The 25504-nt window shown below is 42.5% G+C and overlaps 5 protein-coding genes, 1 long non-coding RNA gene and 1 other non-coding gene across 10 annotated transcripts in view; 4 read left to right on the forward strand and 3 right to left on the reverse strand.

Moving 5' to 3' along the window:
* Positions 1-2987, forward strand: part of LOC147158468 (pleckstrin homology domain-containing family G member 1) — a 39577-nt gene extending 36590 nt beyond the window's left edge. For both annotated transcript variants that reach the window (XM_086061706.1, XM_086061705.1), the window contains exon 17: positions 334-2987. In XM_086061706.1, coding sequence (XP_085917832.1) covers positions 334-1277 — 944 coding nt within the window. In that variant the 3' untranslated portion in view covers positions 1278-2987. The remainder of the gene's footprint in view (positions 1-333) is intronic.
* A 1635-nt stretch (positions 2988-4622) lies between these two features.
* On the reverse strand, positions 4623-6976 carry sod2 (superoxide dismutase 2, mitochondrial). Its single transcript, XM_086060776.1, has 5 exons — positions 6813-6976; positions 6065-6261; positions 5774-5890; positions 5108-5287; positions 4623-5030 (listed from the first exon to the last, which is right to left on the reverse strand). The coding sequence occupies exons 1-5, from the start codon at positions 6959-6961 to the stop codon at positions 4885-4887; spliced, it is 789 nt and encodes a 262-aa protein (XP_085916902.1). The 5' UTR covers positions 6962-6976; the 3' UTR covers positions 4623-4884.
* Positions 6977-8725: 1749 nt separating this feature from the next.
* wtap (WT1 associated protein) lies at positions 8726-14126 on the forward strand. 2 transcript variants are annotated; one of them, XM_086060774.1, is made up of 8 exons: positions 8726-8937; positions 9403-9440; positions 9522-9577; positions 10054-10112; positions 10198-10316; positions 10662-10840; positions 12774-12928; positions 13031-14126. In XM_086060774.1, exons 2-8 carry the CDS (start codon positions 9411-9413, stop codon positions 13645-13647), a joined length of 1215 nt encoding a protein of 404 aa, XP_085916900.1. In that variant the 5' UTR covers positions 8726-8937; positions 9403-9410; the 3' UTR covers positions 13648-14126. The 2 variants fall into 2 exon arrangements, with proteins under 2 accessions (XP_085916900.1, XP_085916901.1); XM_086060775.1 differs by lacking the exon at positions 8726-8937 and adding an exon at positions 9012-9088.
* A 276-nt stretch (positions 14127-14402) lies between these two features.
* On the forward strand, positions 14403-18538 carry acat2 (acetyl-CoA acetyltransferase 2). The gene is made up of 9 exons (XM_086061113.1): positions 14403-14549; positions 15415-15549; positions 15622-15803; positions 15933-16050; positions 16125-16268; positions 16850-16966; positions 17031-17185; positions 17798-17908; positions 17976-18538. The coding sequence occupies exons 1-9, from the start codon at positions 14501-14503 to the stop codon at positions 18144-18146; spliced, it is 1182 nt and encodes a 393-aa protein (XP_085917239.1). The 5' UTR covers positions 14403-14500; the 3' UTR covers positions 18147-18538.
* Positions 18539-18609: 71 nt separating this feature from the next.
* tcp1 (t-complex 1) lies at positions 18610-22496 on the reverse strand. The gene is made up of 12 exons (XM_086061382.1): positions 22359-22496; positions 21800-21885; positions 21584-21712; positions 21197-21294; positions 21011-21121; positions 20751-20932; positions 20398-20524; positions 19904-20079; positions 19702-19825; positions 19359-19551; positions 19108-19271; positions 18610-18962 (listed from the first exon to the last, which is right to left on the reverse strand). Exons 1-12 carry the CDS (start codon positions 22429-22431, stop codon positions 18749-18751), a joined length of 1677 nt encoding a protein of 558 aa, XP_085917508.1. The 5' UTR covers positions 22432-22496; the 3' UTR covers positions 18610-18748.
* On the reverse strand, positions 22010-22143 carry LOC147158473 (small nucleolar RNA SNORA29). Its single transcript, XR_015091033.1, has one exon. It is a non-coding gene; the product is annotated as a small nucleolar RNA SNORA29 (small nucleolar RNA).
* A 224-nt stretch (positions 22497-22720) lies between the features above and the next one.
* Positions 22721-24649, forward strand: LOC147158474 (uncharacterized). 2 transcript variants are annotated; one of them, XR_015090880.1, is made up of 3 exons: positions 22721-23091; positions 23204-23281; positions 23321-24649. It is a non-coding gene; the product is annotated as an uncharacterized LOC147158474 (long non-coding RNA). The 2 variants fall into 2 exon arrangements; XR_015090879.1 differs by having other exon boundaries at positions 23346-24649.
* The last annotated feature ends 855 nt before the right edge of the window (positions 24650-25504 follow it).

Raw genomic sequence — 25504 nt, forward strand, 5'->3', positions numbered from 1 at the left:
CACGAAAATGGCAGTAGTTCCCAAACCCCTTCTTTGATTGACCTGAAATTTGAGATTTAGTCTTACGCCATCAACAAGTACAACAAGTTTAATTTAAATCAAAATCTGCTTGGTGTCTGATTTTTGGGTGAAAATTTCAGGTCAATCAGAGAAGGTGTTTGGGAGCTACGACCCGCCGAATTCTGTCACGAAAATGGCAGTAGTTCCCAAACCCCTTCTCTGATTGACCTGAAATTTGAGATTTAGTCTTGTGCCATCGCTATTAACAAGTACACCAAGTTTCATTAAAAACAAAAATCATCAACTGTCTTCTTCTCCTGTCTTCCGTCTTAGGCGCAAGGATAGCCGAGTATTCCCAGCTTTATGACCAAGTCATGTTCAAGGATTCTTCACACCACGCTCATCCGGGTCTTCCCTCGTCTCCGTCCATGCCTGAGACCTCCCTGGAGGAGGAATGGCTCCACTCCACCTACAGCAACGGCGAGCTCTCCAACTTCATGTCCTCCACCGGCGACTTGCACAAGACGAGGGCCTCGTCCACTCCTCAGCGCAGGCTCGTGTCCTCCTGCTCCATCCCGTCTCTCAAGACCGCCGCGGCCTCGCCGAGCAGCCCGCCATCCCAGAGATGGAGTTCCTGCATATCAGCTCCGAGCGAGAAAGAGGAGCACGTCTACAGTACCATCAAGAGACATCCTTCCTTTAACGCGCCGACTTCCCCATCTAGGAACTGTCAGTCGGCCAGCTCTCTGAATAACCAGCAGGCAGAGAAAAACAACCAGTCAGGACTTAAATGTAACGGATCTACTGTAGAACCGTCCACAGTAAAACTCCACGGTCCCAGTTTGGGCCATACCGGTCGCCAGAGTAGCCTTCCAGAGAGGTCTACCCACGGAGAATCAGACCTCACCTTACACGATGGCCAACACGTGGTGGTCCTGAACCGAGCGTCGGCTCTGAGCATCCTCGCCGCCACCCAGAACTACTTTGCCAACTTTAAGGACAACGGCGACGACGACGACTACGTGGAGATCCGCTCGGAGGACGAAGTGGAACCAGAGCAGGGCGGCTCGGGGGCCGGCTGTACCTACCAAAACCGGGGCCTGGTCCATTCGCGGAGTTTGCCTTGCACGCCCGTGCGCTCCAGTGACACGCTCAGATCTCTGGAGCGTGAGCAACTGGAGAAATATCTATGGAGCGAACCGCAGCAAAGTCAGCCCAACATCGTCCAGTCTCTTCGGGAAAAGTTACAGTGTCTGAGCTCCAGTAGCTTTGCCTGAATTGACCTCGCAACCAAAAGCTAACTATTCATAACATTACAACAAAAGGGATCCTGCTACGATTACTACTATACCAAGAGTTTACCCCACAAACAAAAGGGAATTCTACATAAGCCAAAACAGATCTTTTCTAACACCTAACATTGTAAATATCTATATTTTATGTAAAAGGCTTCAAAGCAAAAGACATAGGTTGTTAATGGTGAACAATGCGCTTTGAATCGTGCTTGCGAGCTGCCTTAGCACTTCAGATCTTCTCATGAAGTAATCAAAAGTATTCCATTACTGATTATTAACAGTCGAACCACGTCAATGGCCAAACCGGACAAGATCTGATGATCTTTGGGAGGATCTTGTCCGGCGAACCTCTTCAAGCTCTGTCTTTTTAATCCGCATTTTCAGCGCCTAGCCTACTGGTACATAGCTAATTTTTGAAAATTGTCCTTACGGCATTAAACACGCTTTACCAATTTGCACGTTTTCAGAATGGCTGTATTCAAGCTAGAATGTCACTTTGCGCATCTTTGCAATAAATGTAACACGAAAAACGCAAAATTAATTACATGTATAAGATTCAAACCTATTCGCCACCAATTATGCTTTAAAACGAGGAAACTTGCTGTTAATTTTCATTATAAATAAGAAACTTAAGGATTCATATTTATTTTGATCATGTGAGCGAAAGGCAACTGTATGTGATATGTAAATATCGCTTTTTTTTTTTTTTAACAAATTATGTTCTGGGACCATAGACTACACTAATGTATAATAGGGATGGGCATAATAATAGAGTAAGAATTGTGTTGACTACCAGTATTATGGAATTGATTGAGTTCTGTTTGAGGACAATATGACATCAGTTACAGCAAGTTAACCATATTTCGTATTCAACGTCCATCCAATACTAATATTTTCAAAATGAACGTTAGTTTCCTCCATAGTCGATGTAATGAGGTGTCCATCCCTACTGTACATGGCGTTATACTTAAATGGAAAGTGTTTGTTTATCATACACATGTATCACACTACTGATTATACATCCAAAGTTGAAGGGAGGTGTTGATTAAAAGTTTTTTTTTTATTAGTATGTTTATTAAGACAGCAGCAACTTTACGACAGACTACACACACACACACCATCTTATTTATTCTAAAGCATCCCTATGATATTTTATGACTATTCATTCAAGGGCAGGTCCATTACAGGTTGTAAATGAAAGACTAATGTATTTATTAAAAAGATTATTCTGATGTTTGGAGATGTTCATTCGCCAAATTCAAGTTAAATACTGTGAATTGGTAGTTTTTCTGTTTTGTTTGTTTTCTCATGCACTGCTTAATGCAAGTTCCAAATGTAAAGTTTAAAAAGCACAACATCATGGTCTACTGTTCCTATCACAACACATGCATCAGAAAATAAGTTAGTAATATGAAGTATGTTGGGGGTTTTTTTCATTGTACACGTTTGTCCTCCGCTTCACTGGTGGGGATTATTGGTCTTCATTGACTTTTTTTTTTTTTTGCACTTTTCTTCAAATGTCTACTTTGTAAACACTTTGTAAAGATGTACATTTTAGGAAAGTTATTCTTGTATGCTTTACACTGCTTTAATGTTTAGGTCAAGTGTACTGTATTTTTTTTTAACGACCTAGTTGTCATTGCTCAACGCAGCAACAACGTATTGGAGGTAATAAATTTCAGTCTAAACTATGTGGCGCTTTTTGTCCTTATTAAATAAAGGAAATTAGTTACTAGGACAATGACCCCCAAAAAACTAATGCCAAACATTCATGGATATTGGGCTATAGGAACCACTCCTGGGTATATGTCCCCAACCGGACACATTTACCGAGGTGAGGTGGGGGGGGGGGGGAACAATCACAGGGAGAACATGCAAACTCCACACAGGAGTTGAGCTGTTGAAACTTTTGACTGTGAGGCAGACGAGGTAACCACTACCTCACGAGCTGTGTAATGCACACATGTGTAATAATATGTTTTTTTCAAAATGGAACCTGCATGATGAGGCAGGAATTACTAGGTATTTTTAATTAATCAATAAAGACAAAATGTACAAATAATTGAAAATTGAATAAGGAAATACCACTAAATAACGACATAAAACGCAAACAAAAATATATAAAATTGAGCCAAATTCATTCATATGTAATTGTTGCGGGTTTTTTTTAAAAAGCTTTTTGTCACGTGGCATCATAGTGAACATAACCAGCAGGTGACGCACTGCCAAATTACTCCGATGAGTCGCCTCCACCAAGAAGCTCCACGAAGAAGAATGGCGCTGCTGGACGCAAATGCCCGGATGTATTAGGGCGTGCCCTGCTTGGATGCTGCAGCCATTCATATTGCGGCGGGGCGTAACCAGCCTTGAACTAGCATGGACTTCATAGCATGTATCCAATATTCCGAGTACATGAGGCAGAAGCGCTTGAACGGCTCCCGTCAGAACCATAAGTCCCATCACTTGTGTTTAAGAATGTTTTTTTTTTTTCATTCAACGCACCTCAAATACAATTGAAGCGCCACATGTACATTACATAAAACTTCGAGATACACAGATAAAAAAAGAAACAAAAAAAGAAAACTGAACAAGGGGCATTGTTACAATTAAATTAATTAAAATTAAACAAATCAGTCATTCAAAAAAAAAAAAAAGCATGGGCATTTTTCTGATCCATAAACCTTGAAGATTTTGCAGAGACAGGTCTCATTCTTCCAGTTAGCCATATTAGGATTAGTTTTGAAAAAACATTTGTGAATAAACTGCTTACCTATTACAAGAATCATTGACACCAAAGTCAATTTCCCTATTGTTAATTAATGTTCATTCCAAATTGTGTATCTTTCATTGACAGCACAGCAAATCGAATACCCTTGTGTTGCAACCAACATTGAAAATCCTTCCAAAATCTCTGAATTATATTACGAGGGGAAAAAAAATGTTCCAAGTCTTAGTTTCCAATTCCACAAAACACACACATCCCTTTTTCCATTTTGAATTTATGTTTGATATTCCTTAGTTGGGTAAATTTTGTTCAAAAATTTAATTGGACTTTATCTTGAATGGGATCAGAAAAAAATCGATTACATCTTATCTCAATTTCATCTTGTGTTAAAAACCTTTCAGAATATAGTTCCTTTTTTTTGTATATGTGTTTACAGTAAATCAGACTTTTGGGGATTGGTGAAGCACAACAAGTCTTCCAGTAGATGGCAGAAGGTACAAACTTTCACGTTTGTTTTCCTTCCATGTGGACAAAGCAATCAAAATTACTTAGCAGGTTAAAAGGAAAGCTGGTGGAGAATCACACACCCAACAACAAACGACTCTTTGATTCCATGAACTGTATTTATCGCAACAGATTCTGACATGTAATGATTGCACCACTTTATGTACAGCCACCACAATTCACGTAAGCAGACAGTTTTTGACATGAAGTCACTTTTTAGACAGGATAACGACCTGTGGTAAATGCAAATTAATGTAGATGCGGAGTGTTCATGATCAAGAGCCTCAAGGGTCTTAATACAAAAGTGCACAAATTATCTGCAATGATTTTATTTTCCCATCCACAATGAGATGGCTGAGTCTATTTCTTGGCCGTCTGCAGACGCTCGCTCACATTCTCCCAGTTCACGACATTCCAGATGGCCTTCACGTAGTCAGGCCGGACATTTTTGTACTGCAGGTAGTAGGCGTGCTCCCATACGTCAACACCAAGTAGAGGGATGAGGCCTGAGGGTGGTCAGAAGGAGTTTATGAAGCATCTGCTAAAAGAATTGAGGAAAAAACGACCGAGCGTGATGACTGACCTGTGGTCGCTTGCAGAGGATCCTGGTTGGCGCAAGCTGCAATGCTAAGTTTTCCGGCCTGTTTGTCGTAGCCGAGCCAGCCCCAGCCGGAACCTTGAACCGCTACCGAGGCGGCAGACATCCTCTCCTTCATGCTCTGGAAGGAGCCAAAGTCTCGCTTGATGGCCTCCATGAGTTCCCCTGACAAATAATGCACCATGAGCTGACTGTTATTCAGGGTTAGGAGTGATCATCTTTCACCACTAGGGGTCAGCAAAGTCTTATTTTCTATTTCCAAGGCAAGGGTTTAGCAGCCCATTACCAACGATGTAAAATAAATAAAAATACAAAAAATGAAATAAAAATACCATGCCAGTTTCAGTGGGGAAATAAATAAATATATATTTTTTTTAAAATGCAAAAACGCACAGATTTTATTTTTTGAAACTTTCTGCCATATTTTTTAACATCAAAAGTCCATTCCAGTAAGTGTACAAAATAATAAACAAATTAAAAAACAATTACAGTGTTTCTGCCAGTGTGGGGCAAGAAAAAATAAAAGTATTTAAAAAATTTGATTAAAAAAACAAAAAAAGTTGAATTATTTTTTCTCTTCTGGGGATTTTATTTTTTTAATACGTGGCAATTTAGTCTTTTTAGGAAGATACACTAGCCAGCTAATGTTACCTTGTGGCTCACCCCCACCGTTGGGAGAGAGATTAGTCCAAAAGATGGTGTGGTTAATGTGACCTCCTCCGTTGAATTTAAGAGCAGGCTGAAGGGCGACCTGTGCCGTTACGTCGCCTAAAACACACAATGACAAAAAAACATTTTTTTTAAAAAATATTTTTTCCCACGAACATTATCCTGCGCTTTAAATTACAAAAGCTGCAAAAATCAACCTGACAACTTGAACTAATCAGCCATAATTACCTCACAGCTTGTAGTTAATTAGCCTAAACTTGAGTAGTTTGCTACCTTTTGAGAGCGCCTCCTTATACTTCTCCTCTGCCACGTTGAGGTTGTTGACATATGTTGCGTGGTGCTTGCTGTGGTGCAGTTGCATGATCTCGGCGTTGATGTGCGGCTCCAGGGCGCCATAGTCATACGCCAGGTCGGGAAGGGTGTGCTTCTGTCTGCACACCTGGGCGGCTTGACTCAAACTAGCAGCGCACCTGAAACAATTACGGTGGCACGTTAGTCCTCAGTGGGCTGAGTTGGAGTGTACTTTTTGGGGGGGGGGGGGGGGGGGGATATTTTATTTATATAGCCTAGTGTCTAGGTAAGTTCAGTCTACATGCTTGAGTTTTTTTCCCCCCTGAAATATGTTTGACAAACACTGCACTAGTCTACCGTGGTACCCCATATTGTATGTTTATCAATAAATTTGCTCATCGATGTGCTTTTTTAGCTTTAAGTGGCTCGTGATAATTCAAAAGTGACTAAATTACAAGTTAGTGGGTTTCATTTGAAATGAATTGGCACCACGTTATCCAGACGGTTGCACAAATGTTATCTGGACACCAAATTATAAGAGCAATATTTGCCAGTTTTGTGCGTCTTTCAAAATGAGTGCGCCACAAACCAACCGAGCAGCCAGCAAGCGCCCAGTGTGTTAGCATACGCTAGGCTAGCTTTGCATAAGAAGCACAGCAGTGTCGAGATCGTGGCTAATTCACGGAAAGTGCACATTCAGAAACTGGCTGGTGGTTTATGTTGGCTTTACCTGCGTATCTGAGCAACTCTGCAGAGCATGTTGGAGACGACGTTAGAGGGACAGAGGCTGATTCCTTTCTGACTGTTTCCAATGTGACTGCCCTTGAACTGAACTGAACTGGGCAAGTTCAATTTGACAGCAGCGTGAGACCGTACCATTGTCACCACGCAGGGGTGTTCATCAAAAATGGTATGAGCGAAAATTGTATAAATAAACACTTATAGTGTGGATTTTTTTCCCCCACGTATTGCATTTGAAAACCCTGTCATTATATTATATCTACAAAACATTTGTCGTATTTGTATTGTGTATTTTGTCGAATTAATAAAATATATGTATGACGTTTATATTTCTAGTTTTAACTTTCACTAATTTAGTAAGAAGAACTAGAAAAAAAGATCATACATATTTTGTTTGCATTTATAAAATACTATAAAACACTATAATAAAATATTTCCGACGCTTAAAAGAGCACAATCACAAAAACTTCAGCACGTCAGACAGAACGTCAAAGATCGTATATATTAGTAGAAGGAACGTCTCTTCTTCAAAACACAAACACGACTAAAAAAAGAAGGCATTTCTGCAGAACCCAACGATGACCTAGTTTAAAACCTTACTTTGAAACCGAAACCATAGTTTGAAACTCCAATTTGAAAATGTAACCCTCGTTTAAAATCCTAATTTGAAACATTAACCCGAGTTTAAAACCCCACTTTAAAACCATAACTCTCATGTGAAACTCTAATTTGAAACCTTAACCTTATTTTGAAACCATAACCATAGTGTCCTACATTTAAAATCCTAATTTAAAATCTTATTCCCATCTTGAAACCCTAGTTTAATAAAACAAATAATTATTCCCTGAAACCTTACTTTGAACCCCTACTGCTAGTTTAAATCAATGACCCTATAGTTTAAACCCCAATTTGAAACGCTAACCCAAATACATATAGAACGTAACTCTACAGTCGTGGCCAAAAGTTTTGAGAATGACACAAAGTACTGGTTTTCACAAAGTTTGCTGCTTCAGTGTTTTTAGATATTTTTGTTAGATGTTACTATGATATACTAAAGTATAATTACAATCATTTCACAAGTGTCAAAGGCTTTTATTGACAATTAAATGACATTTATGCAAAGTGTCAATATTTGCAGTGTTGATCCTTTTTTTCCAAGACCTCTGCAATTTGCCTTGGCATGCTGTCAATTAACTTCTGGGCTACATCCTGACTGATCGCAGCCCATTCTTGCATAATCAATGCTTGGAGTCAGAATTTGTCGGTTTTGTTTGTCCACCCACCTCTTGAGGATTGACCACAAATCCTCAATGGGATTCAGGTCTGGGGAGTGTCCTGTCCATGGACCCAAAATGTTGATTGCACTTTAGGAAACGGTCCTGGGTTTGCTGGACTTTCTTGGGCCTCTTGAAGCCTTCTTCAAAGCAATTGAACCTCTCTCCTTGAAATTCTTGATGATCCGATAAATGGCAAAAAAGGGACTTAGTAAATAATTTCCATTCCTCTGATCAATAACATTCTGGAGTACATGCAAATTGCCGTAATCCAAAATGGGGCAGCGTATAGATTTTGTGAAAATGTATATTTGTGTCATTCTCAAACCTTTGGCCACGATAGTACATTGAGGTCTGAAGTCACACATTATGACGGTTGTATCCAAAACCCTACCCACTGTCATAAATTGTGACCCTACTTTGAAACCCTACATTTACTGACTGCTGACAGAGGTAAACAGTTTGAGTCGGAATGCTTGGAATCGGTGAAGAACTGTAGAGCAAATAGCAATGTTGAATCGTGGGGAAAAGTATACATTTGTGGTAAATAATAAATAAAAAAATGTAGTGTCTAAAATGGTGAACCGTTCATTTTTGTCCTATGAGTGACGCATCGTGTTAGACCGTTATACTCTTTGTGTGACTCGGCAGCAACTCGTTTGGTCGCTCGCTCGCGGAGCCATTCCGCGTCTGTCCTCCCCTCGCACAAAAATATGACGCCCGCCCGCGCGGAGCACCTCGCCTAAATATAACCTCGCCTTCGACGCCACGCCGTGAAGGAATCGTTCCGAACCGAGAAGCCCGGAGACCACCGCCGCAAACGGGAGGTGGGGGGTGCTGGTAAGTGGCGCGCGAAGGCCTTGTTTTGTGCAGTCCGCTAGTTTGAGGAAAAGGAGCGAAAGGGAGGGAGTCGTTTCCTTCACCGCCATTTTGTGATAACAAGGTGCCTGTAACGGAGGCGAGGTTCCAGTGGCTGCTGCTTTTAAATCGGGTGAATGTTGAAGCCACTCGCCGTGTGTTGACATAGTGCGTGCGTTGGAGCGGCGGGGGCGATACAGTGTGCGGTTAGCGGGCGAGCGTTAACGTTAGCTTGGTATGCATGTCGTGCTAACTGCTAGCTGCTACACTCGCGAGGCTATGTATTAGCCACTAGCTTCATCGTCCTTTTACGTCCTGCTTCAGCATTATGCTCCACGCCAAACGATGCTTTTAAAACGAAACATTTCTAGTCGCAAAACTAGTAGCTACTCTCCATATTTGTAAAGCTGTTGTTTAACTAACTGTGTGCTGCCCCCCCCCCCCTAGAGTTCACAATGACCAACGAGGAGCCTTTGCCCAAAAAGGTGAGCTTATTTTGTCCTAATAAGTCATCTACTACATTAATCTTATTCATGTTGACTGTCATTTATTGTCTTTTCGTCCAGGTTCGCCTCAGTGAATCTGATATGAAGACTTTGACTCGAGAGGAGCTGTGCACACGGTATAATATACACACATTGTACAGTGAACCCGTGTTTATCAAGAGGTTATGTTCCAGACCTACTCATCATCGGATGAAAATCCGTGATATAGAAAGGATTCATGTAAAAATAATAGCCCCACTCACACACACATGTTTTGAACCTGGCTGAACATCCATCCATTTTACGAATTAAACCAAAATTGACATTGCAGCGTAGTAGAATGCAATCATCCAGATAAGTTCAGTGCTAAAGTGCAGGTCACGTTTAATGAAACAAAAAGTGATGAAACTACGGATTGCTTTGCATTATTGTAATCTAATACATGACTTCCTAATTTATGTTTACATAACATTATTTAGTTTAAAATACTACAGTGTAAACAAAATGGTCGGACCCACAATATGGCAGGAGTTCACTGTAAAACATCTCTGGTGTGGTGAGATTTGCTCTTGTTGGTTCAACCAGCTCAATGTCACGTGTCTTCTGTTGTTAGGTGGAAACAGCACGAGTCATATATGCAGGTCCTGGAGGCCAAATATGCAGAGCTTTGTTGTAAGTATATGGCCAACATACGTGCGTTGTATATGGCCGAGAATTCTTTGCCTGATGCCTTGGCTTTCTTCTCTTGGACCGCCAGCCAATGATGTGACAGGCCTGAAGGAATCTGAGGAGAAGCTCAAGCATCAGCAGCAGGACTCTGCCCGCCGGGAGAACATCTTGGTGATGCGGCTTGCCACCAAGGAGCAGGAGTGCACAGTATGTACATCTTTCTGTCCTCGTCAATGGAAATGGGGCATCGAGTAGACATTATATGCATTACAAATAGACTACATAAGGGTTAGAGGTGGTAACTTGTGTTTATAGTTTGTGGCTATCTTTGTGCTGTCAACATGCTACACGTAATATGGAGATGAAAGCATGAACAATTACTATTTCTCCAAAGTTCCTACACCAACTGATTTCATTTGTACTTTATTAGCCGGCCAATTATTTGCCTTCAGCCTTTTATTTTATTTATTTTTTTAACGAAGAGAGAGAAAACATCGCACAAGAGGAACCGTCTCCTTTGCGGCTCAGTAACGCTGTTGTCCCTCCCCGCAGACGCACATCCAGTACCTGAAGCAAGCCCAGCAGCCCAGCGCGGCCCAACTGCGCTCGTCCATGGTGGACCCGGCCATCAACTTGTTTTTCCTCAAAATGAAGGCTGAACTGGAACAGACTAAAGACAAACTGGAGCAGGCCCAAAATGAACTGAGTGCCTGGAAATTTACACCTGATAGGTAACGACAATCAAAATAACACCTCCCTCCTCAACCACCACCTTCCCAATAGAAGTCAAGACTTCTGCACGCCCCCACCACCCTCACTCTCACTGCAGGAGCCATGGTGGGGGGAAAAGCTGACTAAAAACCTGTCAAACTACCAAAAGAAAAGAAAAAACAACAACTTTGTTTTGATCTGCACTGTGGCAGCTGCACGTCATTAATTTTATTTAAAAAAGAAAAAGACAGTCTGGTCAGGTGACACTTGTGTCCCCATCCCCCCCCCCCCCCCCCCCCCCACCGCCGTCAAAAGGGCCTGAAGGAGTCCGGACTGTTCCTGAAGACTGTTTACCGCACGGACATGCTCCCCCCTCCCCCCCTTGCCCGCCGCCTCCTCTGCTCAAAGCAGACAGTTGACAGCTAAAATCGGGGGCGGCTAGCCGAGAAAGCACAATTGGAAGCTTTTAAAGACGATTGTTGTAAACCTGAGACTTGTGGGACAGTCTAGATACCGCGCAGTTGCAGCGGCAGAAGGTTAAAGTAAGACTAGAACTGTGGGCGGAGCCACGTCCTCGCCCGCTATGTACTTTTTGGGCCGAGGTGCGCCCCCCTCCCCTCCCCTGCCCCCCTGCTCATGGTAGGGTGTTTCCATGTTTTCTGTTTAATTTTGTGACTTGTTTTCTTCTCATCGGCCTCATTCGTGTGTATTGCGCCGAGCGTCGTGTCTGGGGAAACACGCCGCTCGGCGTGCACGCGCGAGTCCTCTGCACGCTGTCAATGCAAATGTTGAAGGTGATGACCATGTACCGCTTGTATTTCTGTGTTTTGATCTCGCGGCCATTTTGTGTCTCTCCCCGAATTTTAACGTTCTCATTCGGTGACATTAGCTACGGTGCCGCTAGGGTTCAAAACGCCACTTGCTCTGAACACCAAGAGCACTTAAAGGGCAAGTCGACCCGAAACATTTCTTTACAATATGTTGTCCACTAGTCTAAACATGCCATTTTCATTAATATCGTGTTTGTGGAATATGAATTAAGTAGCAAAATCCACCGGGTTTTTATTCATCTCAGCGTGCGGCCATTTTTGCCACCCGCTGTTGACTGGAAATGACATCACAGTTACTCACGGCTCAGCTTGTGAATGTCACATGACCAAACTGTAAAAACATGTGAGCCGTGATTGGTCGTTAACTGACCCACTGTGATGTCATTTACCGTCAACAGCAAGTGGCAAAATGGCCGCTCCCCTGAGAAGGATAAAAGCTGGTGGGTTTTGCTGATTAACTCATATTCCTCAAATGCTATATTAATCAGTGCTATGTTGAGACTAGCGCGGCACATACAACAAACTGTAAAAAAAAAAAAAAAAAAAAATTAATTAACTGCCTCTTTTAAGTGATGTAACAACTCTAAGTTGCTATGAAAGCGTGACGGTAACATCCATTGTTTTCAATTCAAACGCTGGTTGTCTGCTATTACGACAACTAATGCATTTAGGGCCAGTTAATTGAGTGTCTTCAATGTCTGTGGTGCAAGTTTAGCATTTGTTATTGTACACGCAACAGGACTCTTTAGCTTTGTTGGCTTTTTGACTGTTTGTGCTGTTTCGTGTTCAAAGCCGCGACCTCACAAAGCCGCCACTCAGTAATCGGGTTTGATTTTTGGGGGGAATATGTGGACAATTTCACAGGGCCAGATTGCAACATGCTCATGTTGAAGACGTAATGTATTGAGGTGACTTCCATTTCATCACATTTCATCCAAGTGTCTCTGGTAATACTGAGAGTCTTTCCAATACATGAAAAAGTGCTTTCTAACTGACTCGTTTCTATGTCGACATTTGATTGTAGCAAGTCCAGTGATGGTGCCGCCGTCTCTTGGATGTCTCCGCCTCGCCATGTTTTTGTCTCCTGGTTCATCACGTGATGTCAGCCTTGTCTCCCTTGCAGCCAGACGGGGAAGAAGCTGATGGCCAAGTGTCGGATGCTGATCCAGGAAAACCAGGAGCTGGGGAAGCAGCAGTCCCAGGGGCGAATCGCCCAGCTGGAGGCGGAGCTGGCGCTGCAGAAGAAGTACAGCGAGGAGCTGAAGAGCAGCCAAGATGGTGAGAGCGTGACGTCAGCGGGGTTTTTTTTTTTTTTTTTTTAAGGCGCGGTGCTCGTCGTCGTCCTTAACTGTTACGTTGTGATGCCGGTTGCCCTTTTAGAGCTGAATGATTTCATCATCCAGCTGGATGAGGAGGTGGAGGGCATGCAGAGCACCATCCTGGTCCTGCAGCAGCAACTCAAGGACACCCGGCAGCAGGTCAGCCAGCCTCCTCAGGGGGCGTCGGCGGGGCCCAGCAGGACGTCGCCGGGCGCCGAGCCGGCCGCCCAGCCCAAGCAGGCCGCCGCCTCCTCGGGCAAAGACTTCGGGAGGGTGTCCAACGGGCCCAGCAAGGCGGTGACCCAGTCCCAGAAAGGCACCGGCGCTCCCGGCCTGTACCGGGAGGTCAGCAGCACCGACGAAGACGGCGCCATGTCGCCCATGGCGTCCAGCCCCGGAGAAGCCGAGACCAAACTGTCCAACCACTCGGAGGAGGTGTCGGGGAGCCAGGGCGGCGGCAGCCGGGCCGGGGCGCCCGCCACTTTGAGCGCAGGGTACGAGAGCGTGGACTCTCCGACGGGCAGCGAGACCTCATTGACTCAGCACTCGAACGACACGGACTCCACCACCGACCCCCACGAGGACAAGGCTGCTGCCCAGGTCACCAAGGGCACCAGGACTTCACGGCACGCTCAAAACGGCCTGGACTCCACCACAAGCGACGGCGCCGTTTTGTAATGTACCCTTAAAAAAAAATGTATGGTCTTTTCTTTTTCTTTTTATACAGAACAGATGACAAATGCATAGTGTGTAACACAGCACTGCTGTCGGATATTTTGTTTTCGTGCCCTTCCCCTTTTACTTCTTGTGAAACACATTTGGGAGTATGGGAAATGGTTAATGTTAGACACAATTGAGTGGATGTTTGATTTAAAACAAAACAACACTAGTACATTTCATTCTGCTGTTGATTTGAGTTTGTCACTCGCATCCGCTGTTGTAACTCGTCAAGTTCAAGAATTTTGCGGCATAAACATCTCACTTAGCTATTGACCTGTGTTCATATTTTTTAGTTCAATTTTAAATTTTCATTTTAAAAAAAAATAAGTGCAAAAGATTCTGTGAGTAGTTTCTAAGAGATGTTCATATTCTGACTTCAGTCCTTTTCATGTACTGACCAAATACCAATAAAGAATTTTAATACTAAGGAAAAGCCAGTTATTGCTTTTGATCAATATATTAACATGAAACCTGTTACAGTAATCACTTAAAAAAACACCAAAAAAAACAGGGTAAACATGATCAGATAATTATATAATTAGTTGTTTTTGGGTCTCAGCATTTAATCCACATTATCGTTCCAAAGTAATGTAGTTTGCAATATTTTATAACAAAAAAAAAACCCAATAAGAATGTGTTTGGGTCTATAACGAGAGTTCTACCGCCTCCACTACACAAGGTGGCGCTATCGTGCCTTTCCACTCAAGTAACAGCGGCGATGTCAAACAAAACAGGATCTGCCGCAGTTTGCACACAACAGGACAGTCCAGTTCTGTCATAGCAAGAAGCAGCAGACTGGAGCCAACGCAACATGAATAAAGATCCTGTTGTCATCGTCTCTGCTGCACGGACACCAATTGGTAAAGTACACACACTTTTCACACTAGTTTCATTCATTTAAAAGCGTTTTACTTCCTCCATTTGAAGCATTTTTCTGATTGAATTGAGCAACCGTGACTTGTCCTTTCGAATTATTCTTCTGGAAACTGGCGCAAAATATGGTGTAAAAAGTATAAAATTGTGCCAAATTATTGTAAATACGGTATTTTTATCGAGTGGAATTGTTTTGTTTTGTTGTTGTTGTTGTTTTGGGGAAGGCGGGGTAGATATTTTTTTTATTTAACAAATTGAAATCAAAAGCCAAATATGGCAAACATGAAGCAAACAATAACCATCATCACAGTACACAACAATCTTGCAGCTGAATAGAAAGTCCAATCAATAAGTAATTTCGTGACGTTCGATCACGCTGTGTTTCTATTGGCTGCACTCGAGTGTCCGGTCTGGGTCGAAGGCTGTGATTGGTCGATTAGTAATAGGGCCACGGAATGACACTCATATGATTGGTTACTGGCAACATGGGGAGCACATTGGACCAGGATGTGTATCATGTCAAACTTTACCGAGTAGTTGATAACGACTTCATTTTGTGAAACAAAAAAACATAGCTATCATTATTATTTATTGATGTTGTTGTTAATATTATACTAATCACATTATGTGAAATATACGCAGTCTTTTTTTGTTTTATGTATCACTGTTTCTGAAAAATAATGCAAACAAATATAACGTTACTGTTGTTTGAATAAAGTTATCTCATTCTTGAATTAAAAGAAAATCAATATATTTTTAAGATTTACTTGGCATTTGCTCTGTCCTCGTACAAATCAGAATACATTTCCAGTGAGATATGTTGAATTATTGGATGTTCCCTCCTCCACGAAGGGTCCTTGAACGGGTCTCTGTCCACGGTGCCCTTGCATGATCTGTGTTCGGTGGTGATTAAGGATGTCCTGAAGCGGGCTGCAGTGAAGCCGGAAGACGTGTCAGAGGTCATCATGGGACACGTCCTGACGGCAGGTACCACCATGAATAAAACTGGCAACGTGAACGTGCAGCCGCTAATGTTTTGTTTGTTCTTGTGTCTCGTAGGACACGGGCAGAACCCGGCGCGTCAGGCCAGTGTCGCGGCAGGCATCCCCTACTCGGTCCCAGCGTGGAGCTGCCAGATGGTGTGCGGTTCTGGGCTGAAAGCCGTGTGTCTGGGGGCTCAGTCCATCCAAACTGGGGAGTCCACCGTGGTGGTGGCAGGAGGCATGGAGAGTATGAGCAGGGTGAGGATTACAGGAGCTGATGAAAAACTACGCACATTTAATATTAACATAAAATAATGTTAAATGCATCAAAATGTGAAACGGTGAAGGAAATGTGTGACATGACGTGAATTGTTTTCCCCTTTTCAGGCTCCTCACACGCTGCACATGCGGATGGGGTTGAAAATGGGCGACGCCTCCCAGCAGGACTCCATGGTGGCTGATGGTTTGACCGACGCCTTTCACAGCTACCATATGGGCATCACAGGTCTGGTGGTGTTAAAAAAAAAAAAAAACACCCCCCCCTCCTCCTACAATCTATGTGTGTGTTTTCTCCCTCAGCGGAGAATGTGGCCGAACAGTGGGGCGTCAGTCGTGAGGCGCAGGATGTGTTCGCCGTCCGTTCGCAGAACAAGGTGGAAGCGGCGCAGAAAGCGGGATACTTCCTTCAGGAGATCGTCCCAGTTGTGATTCCATCCAGGAAAGGCATGTAGCCAATGGATTATTTGATTGGATAATCGGCTAATATTAGCTCATCTAAAATAAGAAACAATTGGCCAATTTTCCCCCCATTAATTTTAATGTTGTTGGTGTTTTTACATACATTAACATATTACAACATGAGACACAAATAGACTTACACCCCAAAAAAGTAAAAAAAAAACCCTGCTGATTTATTATTATTATTATTTGAATTTTTTCATATTTACACTTTACACCATGAGCCAAAAATAAATACATTCAAACATCATATAGAAGAAGGTCAAACATTCATTTGGGTACAGTATTGTCTACTTTTTCAAGAAATACTTCATTAAAAAACAAAAAACAAAATTAACAATTTTTTGGGGGAAAAAATAAAAACTAAGAAACCTGCGCTAAAAACTATAAATAACGAGCTGAAAAAAAACCCCCACAAGTCTAAACAAAATAAAAACTAACTACAATGAAGAATCCAAAACTATTATAAGCTTGCTGTACATACAGTATGTACATTATGTCATATGAGAAACCCGAAGTAGACGCCATTGTAATGTTCCTGGCGTTTTTCCCCCTCACTTCTACAGGTGCGGTGGAAGTGAAGGCCGACGAGTTCCCTCGTCACGGCAGCCATCTCGAGAGCATGTCCAAGCTCAGGCCGTGCTTCGTTAAAGGCGGTACCGTCACCGCCGGCAACGCCTCAGGTGAGCGTCACATTGCACAAATGAACACTTGAACGGGATGTTTACAAACCTTCTCACGCCGTAGGTATAAACGACGGCGCCGCCGCCGCCGTGCTCATGAGCCAATCGGAAGCCTCCAGGCGGGGCCTCCAGGCCATGGCCAAGATCGTGTCGTGGGCTCAAGCCGGGCTCGACCCGTCCGTTATGGGCACTGGGCCCATACCTGCCATCAGGAAAGCGGTGAGGATTTTGACTAGTAATTTTCACAGCAGATTTGGACGCTTGCAGTGTAATTTCAGCATATCGCAAGATTATTACAGTTAATGAAAATATATTTTTTTAGAATTGATGAAAATAACTAATTTTTGTTAATGAAATAAACTAAAATATTTTAACATGTTTAGAGAACTAAGTATAACAGTGGCCTCTTTTTTTCAAAATATTTTAATTGTTTGGGCCACGTATATTAAAAAATAATAATTCACAGGGGGGTAATATTCCAATTTTTTCTATAAATATTGCCCCCACCCGCTAAAATAAATATATTTAAACGTGGCCCTAATACACCGTCGTTAATTTCAGACTGCTGAATCAGAAAATAATTTTTGGGAATTGGCTGACATTTAAGTAAATATTTTTGACAATTGATTAATCAGGGCATAATTATATTTTGGCATTGCAATTTACATTATTATTAAAATAAAAATAAAAAAACTAAAACCATCAAAAACACAACTAAAATGAAACATAAAAAAAACCAGAATTTAAAAACAAAAGTCAAATAAAAACAGTTATGGAAAAATCCCAAACTATTATAACCCTGACTTAGTGTTAAATGTTTTTCTATTATAGGTTGAGAAGGCAGGGTGGCAACTGGACCAGGTCGATCTCTTCGAGATCAACGAGGCCTTCGCCGCACAGTCCATCGCCGTTGTTAAAGAACTTGGACTGAAAGAAGAAAAGGTACCATTTAAAAAAAAAAAAAAAAAAAAAACTTAAATGTGACCATGAAACACATTTTCCACTCCAGGTGAACGTAAACGGTGGCGCCATCTCACTGGGTCATCCCATCGGGATGTCAGGCTGCAGGGTTCTGGTGACGCTGCTGCACGCGCTCCAGAGGACAGGAGGGAGGACGGGCGTGGCGTCCCTGTGCATCGGAGGTGGGATGGGCATCGCCATGTGTGTGGAGCGGCTCTGATGATCAGTGGAATATCTGCTTAATGCTGGTAAATTTGGAGCTCAGTGTACAGTAGGATGTCAGATATTTACTTTATATATTTGCTCCTTGCTAATAATAAACACCTGCCGTAGTCCAAATAAACATCCCTAGATGAGGAAATATACAAGATGAAAACTACTACTGTAATTACTAACGCTGAAAAGTGTTATGTTCTCTGTAAGATTGGTGTCACTCTCACTGCTCTTCAAACTCACATTCCAAATTAAATGTTCTGTCACACGAAAGGACCCTAGACAAACCCTAATGTGCCATAAGGTCATGAATGCTTGCCTTGAACAGCCACTTGTAAAATAAATAAATACAAATATTGTTGTACTTAGCAATAAATCAGAGCCATAAGACCACTTTTTTTTTTTTTTTTAAACCAACGCTTTTTTCTGCACAAGCAGACCAACCACAAATGATGAACTTGAATCAACAGTCATCTTACATCCATTGGAACTTTATTAAGTGTCCGAAACAAAAGAGCAAATCACTTACAGTCAAAGAGGGTGAGGAGCGGGAACTCAGTAAACAGGCAAAGTGCAAAGCCTACATACACTTGGAGCGACAACGTCAACTTAACCATCCAGCGAGCCGGAGCGCACGGCATCCTGGTACGACTGGCCCCCCTCCTTGGGCTCGGGGAAGAGCTTGATGAGGTCGTCGATGCGCAGGATGGTGATGGCCGCCTCCGTGGCGAATTTCAGGCTCTTGGTCTTCACCATGGTGGGCTCGTAGACGCCTGCCTGCCGGTTGTCCCGGGGCTTGCCGTTCACCAGGTCCAGACCGATCCTGATGCAAACAAACATCGCCACCCACTGGTTAATTGCTGCATTGCCATCCAAATATCTGTTGCTAAAAACCATATCGAAGTGACATTGCCCATAGTGTTTTGCATTGTGTTAGCATTAAGCTAGTAGCCTTTTATAACACTCACCACTTGAGATTCTTGCGTTCGGGATTGACCTGAGCCTCGTTGTGGAAAGCCCTCAGCTTGGCCACCAGGTCCGTCGAGTCCTGCGCCGCGTTAACAGCCAGCGTCTTGGGGATGACGAGCAGCGAGCGAGCAAACTCTGCGATGGCCAACTGCTCTCTGGAACCCTGAGCAAACGTCACACAGGAAAACGGTCACATTCACTGATGAGTTGCGTCGACATGGCGGCCGCATAAAAGCGGAACTTTCCTTACCATGCTGGTGGCGTAATTCTCCAGATAGATTGACAGCGCCGCCTCTACGGCGCCGCCCCCCGGGACCACCGACTTGGACTCCAGCACCCTCTTCACCACGCAGAGCGCGTCGTGCAGGGAGCGCTCCATTTCGTCGCACATGAAATCGTTGGCCCCGCGTAGAATAATGGAGGCCGCCGTGCGCGCTTTGGTGCTAAGAGTTGGGAGACGACAATCATGAATGATGAATTCATGAATTTGTTTGGTCCACAATAATAAAGTTATGAATCACAGGCAGAACTTTCGATACGGCAAAAATCAGGCCCTATCATACAGAACAAACGACTTTTGGGCATTTGTTTACTTCTTGACAAGGATGAGCTCGTCGTCACAGATGCGTTCTTGCACGACCTCCTCGGCTTGACCCAACATGGTGGCCTCAAATGTCTCCTCGCCCTCCAAATTGGTCAGAGACGGGCAAATGGTGGCTGACAAAAGGGACACAAAAATATTTTAAATAAAATCAAGGTCACATGTATAAAAGCCAAGCTGGCTTGTGGCCTTACCACCGGCGGCCTTGGCGATGCGTTTGAGGTCCCGCTTGAGGACTCTCCTCACAGCCATGGCGCCCACGTCCACGAAGTACTTGAGGCACATGTCGTCGATGCCGCCGGTGGTCAGAACCACGTTGGCTCCGGACGCCAGAATCTTCTGGATCCTCTCCTTAGTGATGTCAGACTCCCTGCGACACAGTTTCATGCTCGTGTTGGTGGTTTAGTCTTGGTTGCCAAATGTGATTGTTTCATTTTAAGATGTTAGAAAAGCTTTTTATTTCATCGCAACGCACTGTTTACAAGGAAAATTTATACTCTTTTTAATGGTCTCAACATGAGCGAAAACTCATGAAACTTTGCAAACGTTGCAAGGCCTGACAAAAACAATTCAAGTTCTAATTTTCCTTGTTGTACGGTCCGCCATTATTTTTTTCTTTTCAACACAGGTCTCGGTCAGTTTTGGTTTTAATCTTAGACTTTGTGTGTATGCGTTTATGCTGTTTAACCTTTGTCGGATTTGGTCCAGCTTCTCCGGATCGTTGATGACAACTTGGACGCCCATTTTCATCTTGGTCTTCTGCAGGCTGAAGTCCAGACAGGCAATTTTGGCGTTGACAACTCGCTTGGTCATTCCTGCGGACATCAAGACACTTAGTTTCATTTTATAGAATCAGGACAAGCACATCTTGTATTTTTGTGTCTGGTCAGGAGAGAGTTGTCAAAGGCTACAATCCCGCCTTGACCATATTCTCCCCAAATCCAGGTTGCTGTATCCCACGCGTATCACTGCCTACGTCATGGCAAAAGACACGGCAGCAAACAAAATGGGAACGAGCTTGATATTGGTGGAGCGACGCACCTTGCGAGCCGACGGTGCAGTTGAGCGCGTAGCCGTTGACGAGGAAGCTCTCCTTCTGGCTGCGACCGTGCGCCTTCAGCACGTTGACGGAGTTGATGGGGTATTTGGCCATCCCCTTGGCGTCCACGAACTTCACAGCCAGGGTGGCGTCCACCACCATGTTGGCGAAGAAGTCGGCATCACTGCGGACTCGCGGTTAAGGCGGCAACGGCGCAGAGACTGGCATTTGCTTTGGCGACGTCTCCAAGCGGAAAGGATACACCCCGATGATTTTGGAGGACATGGATGTCTTGGCGGCATTGATCAGGCACTCCCTGCCCAGGTCGTCGGTTCCGATGGTGAGATTCTCATTGATGTAGCGCACCGCCTCCCTGAAGCAAGTCAAATTCCGTCATGCCATCGAGTGGGCAACAAATGACCAACCTTTTTCGGGGACAACAGCTCACTTGCAAGCCAGACTATATCCGCTGATGACAGACGTGGGGTGAATCTTCTGCTTGACCAGTTCATCGGCACTCTTCAACAACTCCGCAGCGAGGATCACCTAGCGTGGCGTTTCAGAACTGACTTAGTCGTTTTTTGCAGTCTATATGCAAATTCATACTATTAAATATCAAGTAATAAAAAGCCATGGTTAATATTTTATTTGTAACATTTCAAAAATCGGCTGTTCCATCTTTTCATTAGAGGCAGCGGAAGTGAGGCCGCATAACCTCTTCAGACATAGATGGGAGTTTCTCTCTCCTGTTAGCATAGCCACACGCCTGTTGCAGTAAGCAGACGTGTGGTACTAGGAACAGGACACCACTCGGACCGGCGATATTTTCACTCACCACGGACGTGGTCCCATCCCCGACCTCCCTGTCCTGCAGTTCAGCCAGTTCACACAGGACCTTGGCGGCCGGGTGCTCCACTTCCAGGAGCTTCAAGATAGTTGCTCCGTCGTTGGTGATGGTCACGTCCTACAGATACATTAGAACAAAATGAATGAATATGTCATACACTTAAAAAAAAATTAAATAAGTAAGAATGCGATCAAGCTAACTTACCCCAATGTCGTCCACCAACATCTTGTCAAGGCCCACTGGTCCAAGGGAGCTCTTGACAATGTTAGCGATGGATGACGCAGCCATGACTAAAATGAGAGACAAAATGCTATGCTAATGCTACACTTTCTATTTTTTAAGTATTTTTTTTCAACTAAGGAATCCAAAGGATAGCAAATTTGACGAAGGCGCAACATGGACAATGTATTTTTATTAATATTATTCTGTCATTTTATTGGGTGAGGAAACACTGAAGCAACCACACCTTCAGACATGACAAAGTTCTTCTTTCCCATTAGCATAGCCATCCATTCATGGTTTAGAGTGGAGGGTACTTACATAGGATTGCAATAAATTATAATGCATCGATAAGAATATGAGCAGTTACGGTGCAGGTATGACTTTGTAAGGCACACAACTGAGCATGACAGCGACTTTTGTGCTAACGTTAGCATATAGCTCCGCACGTGCTACACACGAAGCAAAAGGGCAGCCATTGCGGAGTACAAGAAACACAAATAAGATATCTTTATATGTCGGGAAGTTAAGCACGACGACTCACCATTTTGAGTGCGAACGGACTCGCCACTTGTTCGCTGGCCGAGCACGTTTAACGGACCTTCCAGCAGCGACATTTTGGACCACCACACTACCAAGAAGAAAGAAAGCGGCGACGCAATGCATTATGGGTAAGCCGGCCTTGATGCTTGTCAGAAACTTCGAGAAAAAATAATAATAATAAATTTCCCTTCAATGTTTGAATCGTGTCAATTTAGCAAGCTAATTACAAATGTATATTACACACACACACACACATATATATATATATATGTTAAATAAATGTAAATAAACGGCATTAATGAGTGTTACGGATTACTTTGTAAAAACTACATATCCCAAAAACATAAGAGGGTCGAGCTGCAGGCGGCCTCGCGGCGTCAAAAGTTTATTTAATTATTTATTTATATTTTTTTTAGCGTTGTCAAAACAACCTGTCAAGGACGCAATTTTCCTAAATTGAAATTAAACGTTCTCGCGTACGCATCCGGTTAAGCAAAAACGCCTTCCGTTCACTGTTTGAAAGTTGTAATATGTAACTAGAACTAGTTTACTGCCTAGTACTGTTGTGTGGAGACGAAACGTTCGAGTGCGTACAGTATTTAAAAAAAAAAATCAACTGCCGTTTATATGTGTATGTATGCATACACGACCTGTTAGGATTTTTATAACACTTTAGTTTGTTTATTGTTACTCGCGAGGTCATTGGAAGCTCGCATGCTAATATGTCAACAAAGGTGGGTAGCTAGGCAGCGAGCACGCCCACAAGTAGCACCCAGCTGTCAATCAAAAGTCAATCAAGGAAAGCGCTTGACTTGAATGCTGTTTGGCGTGTTCTTCTCCACACAGAAGCTGATGTCCGCAATGAAAGAGTGATGGCTTCACATGCTACATCGTGCACAACGCCTGACCAACATCTTCTACAAGGTACATGGAAAACGACTGGTTAATTGATTTCTGTTTTAGCTTGGTTTTCTTGTTTGTTGTCCAGAATGGCTAAGGAAGGAAAAGTCTGCCGGAAGTTGTCACCGAGAGCATTTCTCATACTGACCACGAGATGGCGACACCGTGGCGAAGAAAACAAGTAGTCATAAATAAAAAATACTGAAAATTAACAAATGAAAATTAGACATTGCTTTTGAGATGTGGTTCAGCAGCTTTGTTAAAAAAAAAAACAACAACAGGTAAACAAAAAAACAAAAAAAGACTTGAAATAGGCCTGGCCAGAAAATTATGGTTCCCCGAGAAAAGATAATTTGACCATCGGGACATGTTCAACCAAAATGTGTCAATTAGCTTCACAGAATTTGTAAGCGGTCAGTTGGGCAACATGTTCTGGCATATATTCTCCAGTACACCACTTTAACTTTGGTTAATGACTGCATGCTTTGGGTTTGACTTAAAAGTTTGCAGCATGTCAGAAAATGGGTAAAACATTGATGTTCTATTTAGCGAGGTAATTGGGAGAAAAAAAATTAAAAGCAATGTCTGATTTTCGTTGGTTAATTATTATTATTATTATACTCATTAAAAGATGGGTACTAGCATTTTTTGTGTGAAGTTACTGTTTATGGAATTTTGGCTGGAGATGTAACCTGGCCAAAGCTGATGAACATCTTTACTAGCTAAAAATGCATGAAGACCTTCTTGCTGTTCTTCATTCAACAAGGAAACCGTGAGTAATTCTGCGAGAACAGAATTGCAGCATTTGTCCATATTTGGTTTGTTTGTTTTTCCACTTCTTGTTTTTGTCACATCCTGCCCTCTAATACAATCTTGTTTTGTGATTGGTCCGAACCACCACTGGTTCAAATGGGTCAAAATCAGCAGGCAAAATGGATTCTCTGGGTTTTTGAACACTTAAATCCCGCAAGAATTCAGCTTTCAGGAAATGTTAGGATCATACAAAAGACAATATCGTTTTTTAGATGCCACACTGTCGCCATCTTCTAGCCAGTATGAGAAATGCTGTCGGTGAAAACTTCCGGAATCCATCCGTCCATTCAGAACCACTTATCCCTCACAAGGGTCGCGGGGCAGCTGGAATCCGAAACAAAAATGCAAGCCGTTTTACCATATGTGTCTTGTACTATATCCTTTACGTTTTTGAAAATAAAAATTGAAAATAAAACCGTTATTAGGCTTTTACTCGTTCTAGACAACAAACGAGAAAATCAAACTGTATTTCAGTTTTAGTATTTCTATTTCAAAATTATCCCAATGACCAAAATGGAAGCCCATTTCCGCCAGTAAAAAGAAAAGAAAAAATATATTATTATTATTAATATTTTTATAACTGTCAGAGGCTTGTGGGGGAAAAAAAGTTTAGTTTAGTTTCTTTCCATCGTTGGATCATTTCCGCCATTGGGAAAAATAAGTATTATATAATAATATATTATATAATTAATAATATAAAATATATATTAATTATTCCTTGGGCTTGTGCTTTGCCTTTCTTGGTTTGCGACGTCATCTTCAGTAGACTTCTCAATAAAATGAGTGTCCCCTCATTTCCCCCAAATATTCCTATTACCTCTTCCAATCTCGCTACCCTGGCGACATGAGATGAAAAAATAAGATCAAAACATGGTTTTTAATTTTTAATAATCTTTTTTTTTTATCGTGAGTTAACTAGTGAATTCATGCAATTAATTATAATTAAAAAGTTGAATCACCTTACGCACCTAATTTTAATAATCTTTTCTAGTATTTAAAAAATAAAAGATTATTAAAAATTAGGGGCATCAGGCGATTGAAATTTGTCATTGTAATTAATCGCATGACTTCACTAGTTAACTCACGATTTTATATCTGTTCTAAATATACAATAAAGAAAATTCTAGGTTTTCATACTCATGTTAACAAAAGTGGAAAAAAACTAATAAAAAATAGTTAAAATGAATTTTTGACGTATAGGCGTCAAGGGCAGTGAATGAGTTAAGGTGTTTTCATGTATAACAACCTGTTGTCAATGTTTGCTAAAAATGCTTTCCATTTGTCATGTCAGCTTTTCTGTACAATAAATTGTTGAACTTGAATGGGAGTCTTTGTGTTTTATGAGTCAACGTGCCCTCAACTCATTGCAAGCAAACTATTTTTAAGGCTTGAGGTGTGAGTTGCACAGTCGTCACTACTGTGGACACGAGTGTC

Source organism: Leptonotus elevatus, chromosome 18, assembly GCF_054856555.1.
Source record: "Leptonotus elevatus isolate MCC_2025b chromosome 18, RoL_Lele_1.0, whole genome shotgun sequence".
Taxonomy (NCBI): domain Eukaryota; kingdom Metazoa; phylum Chordata; class Actinopteri; order Syngnathiformes; family Syngnathidae; genus Leptonotus; species Leptonotus elevatus.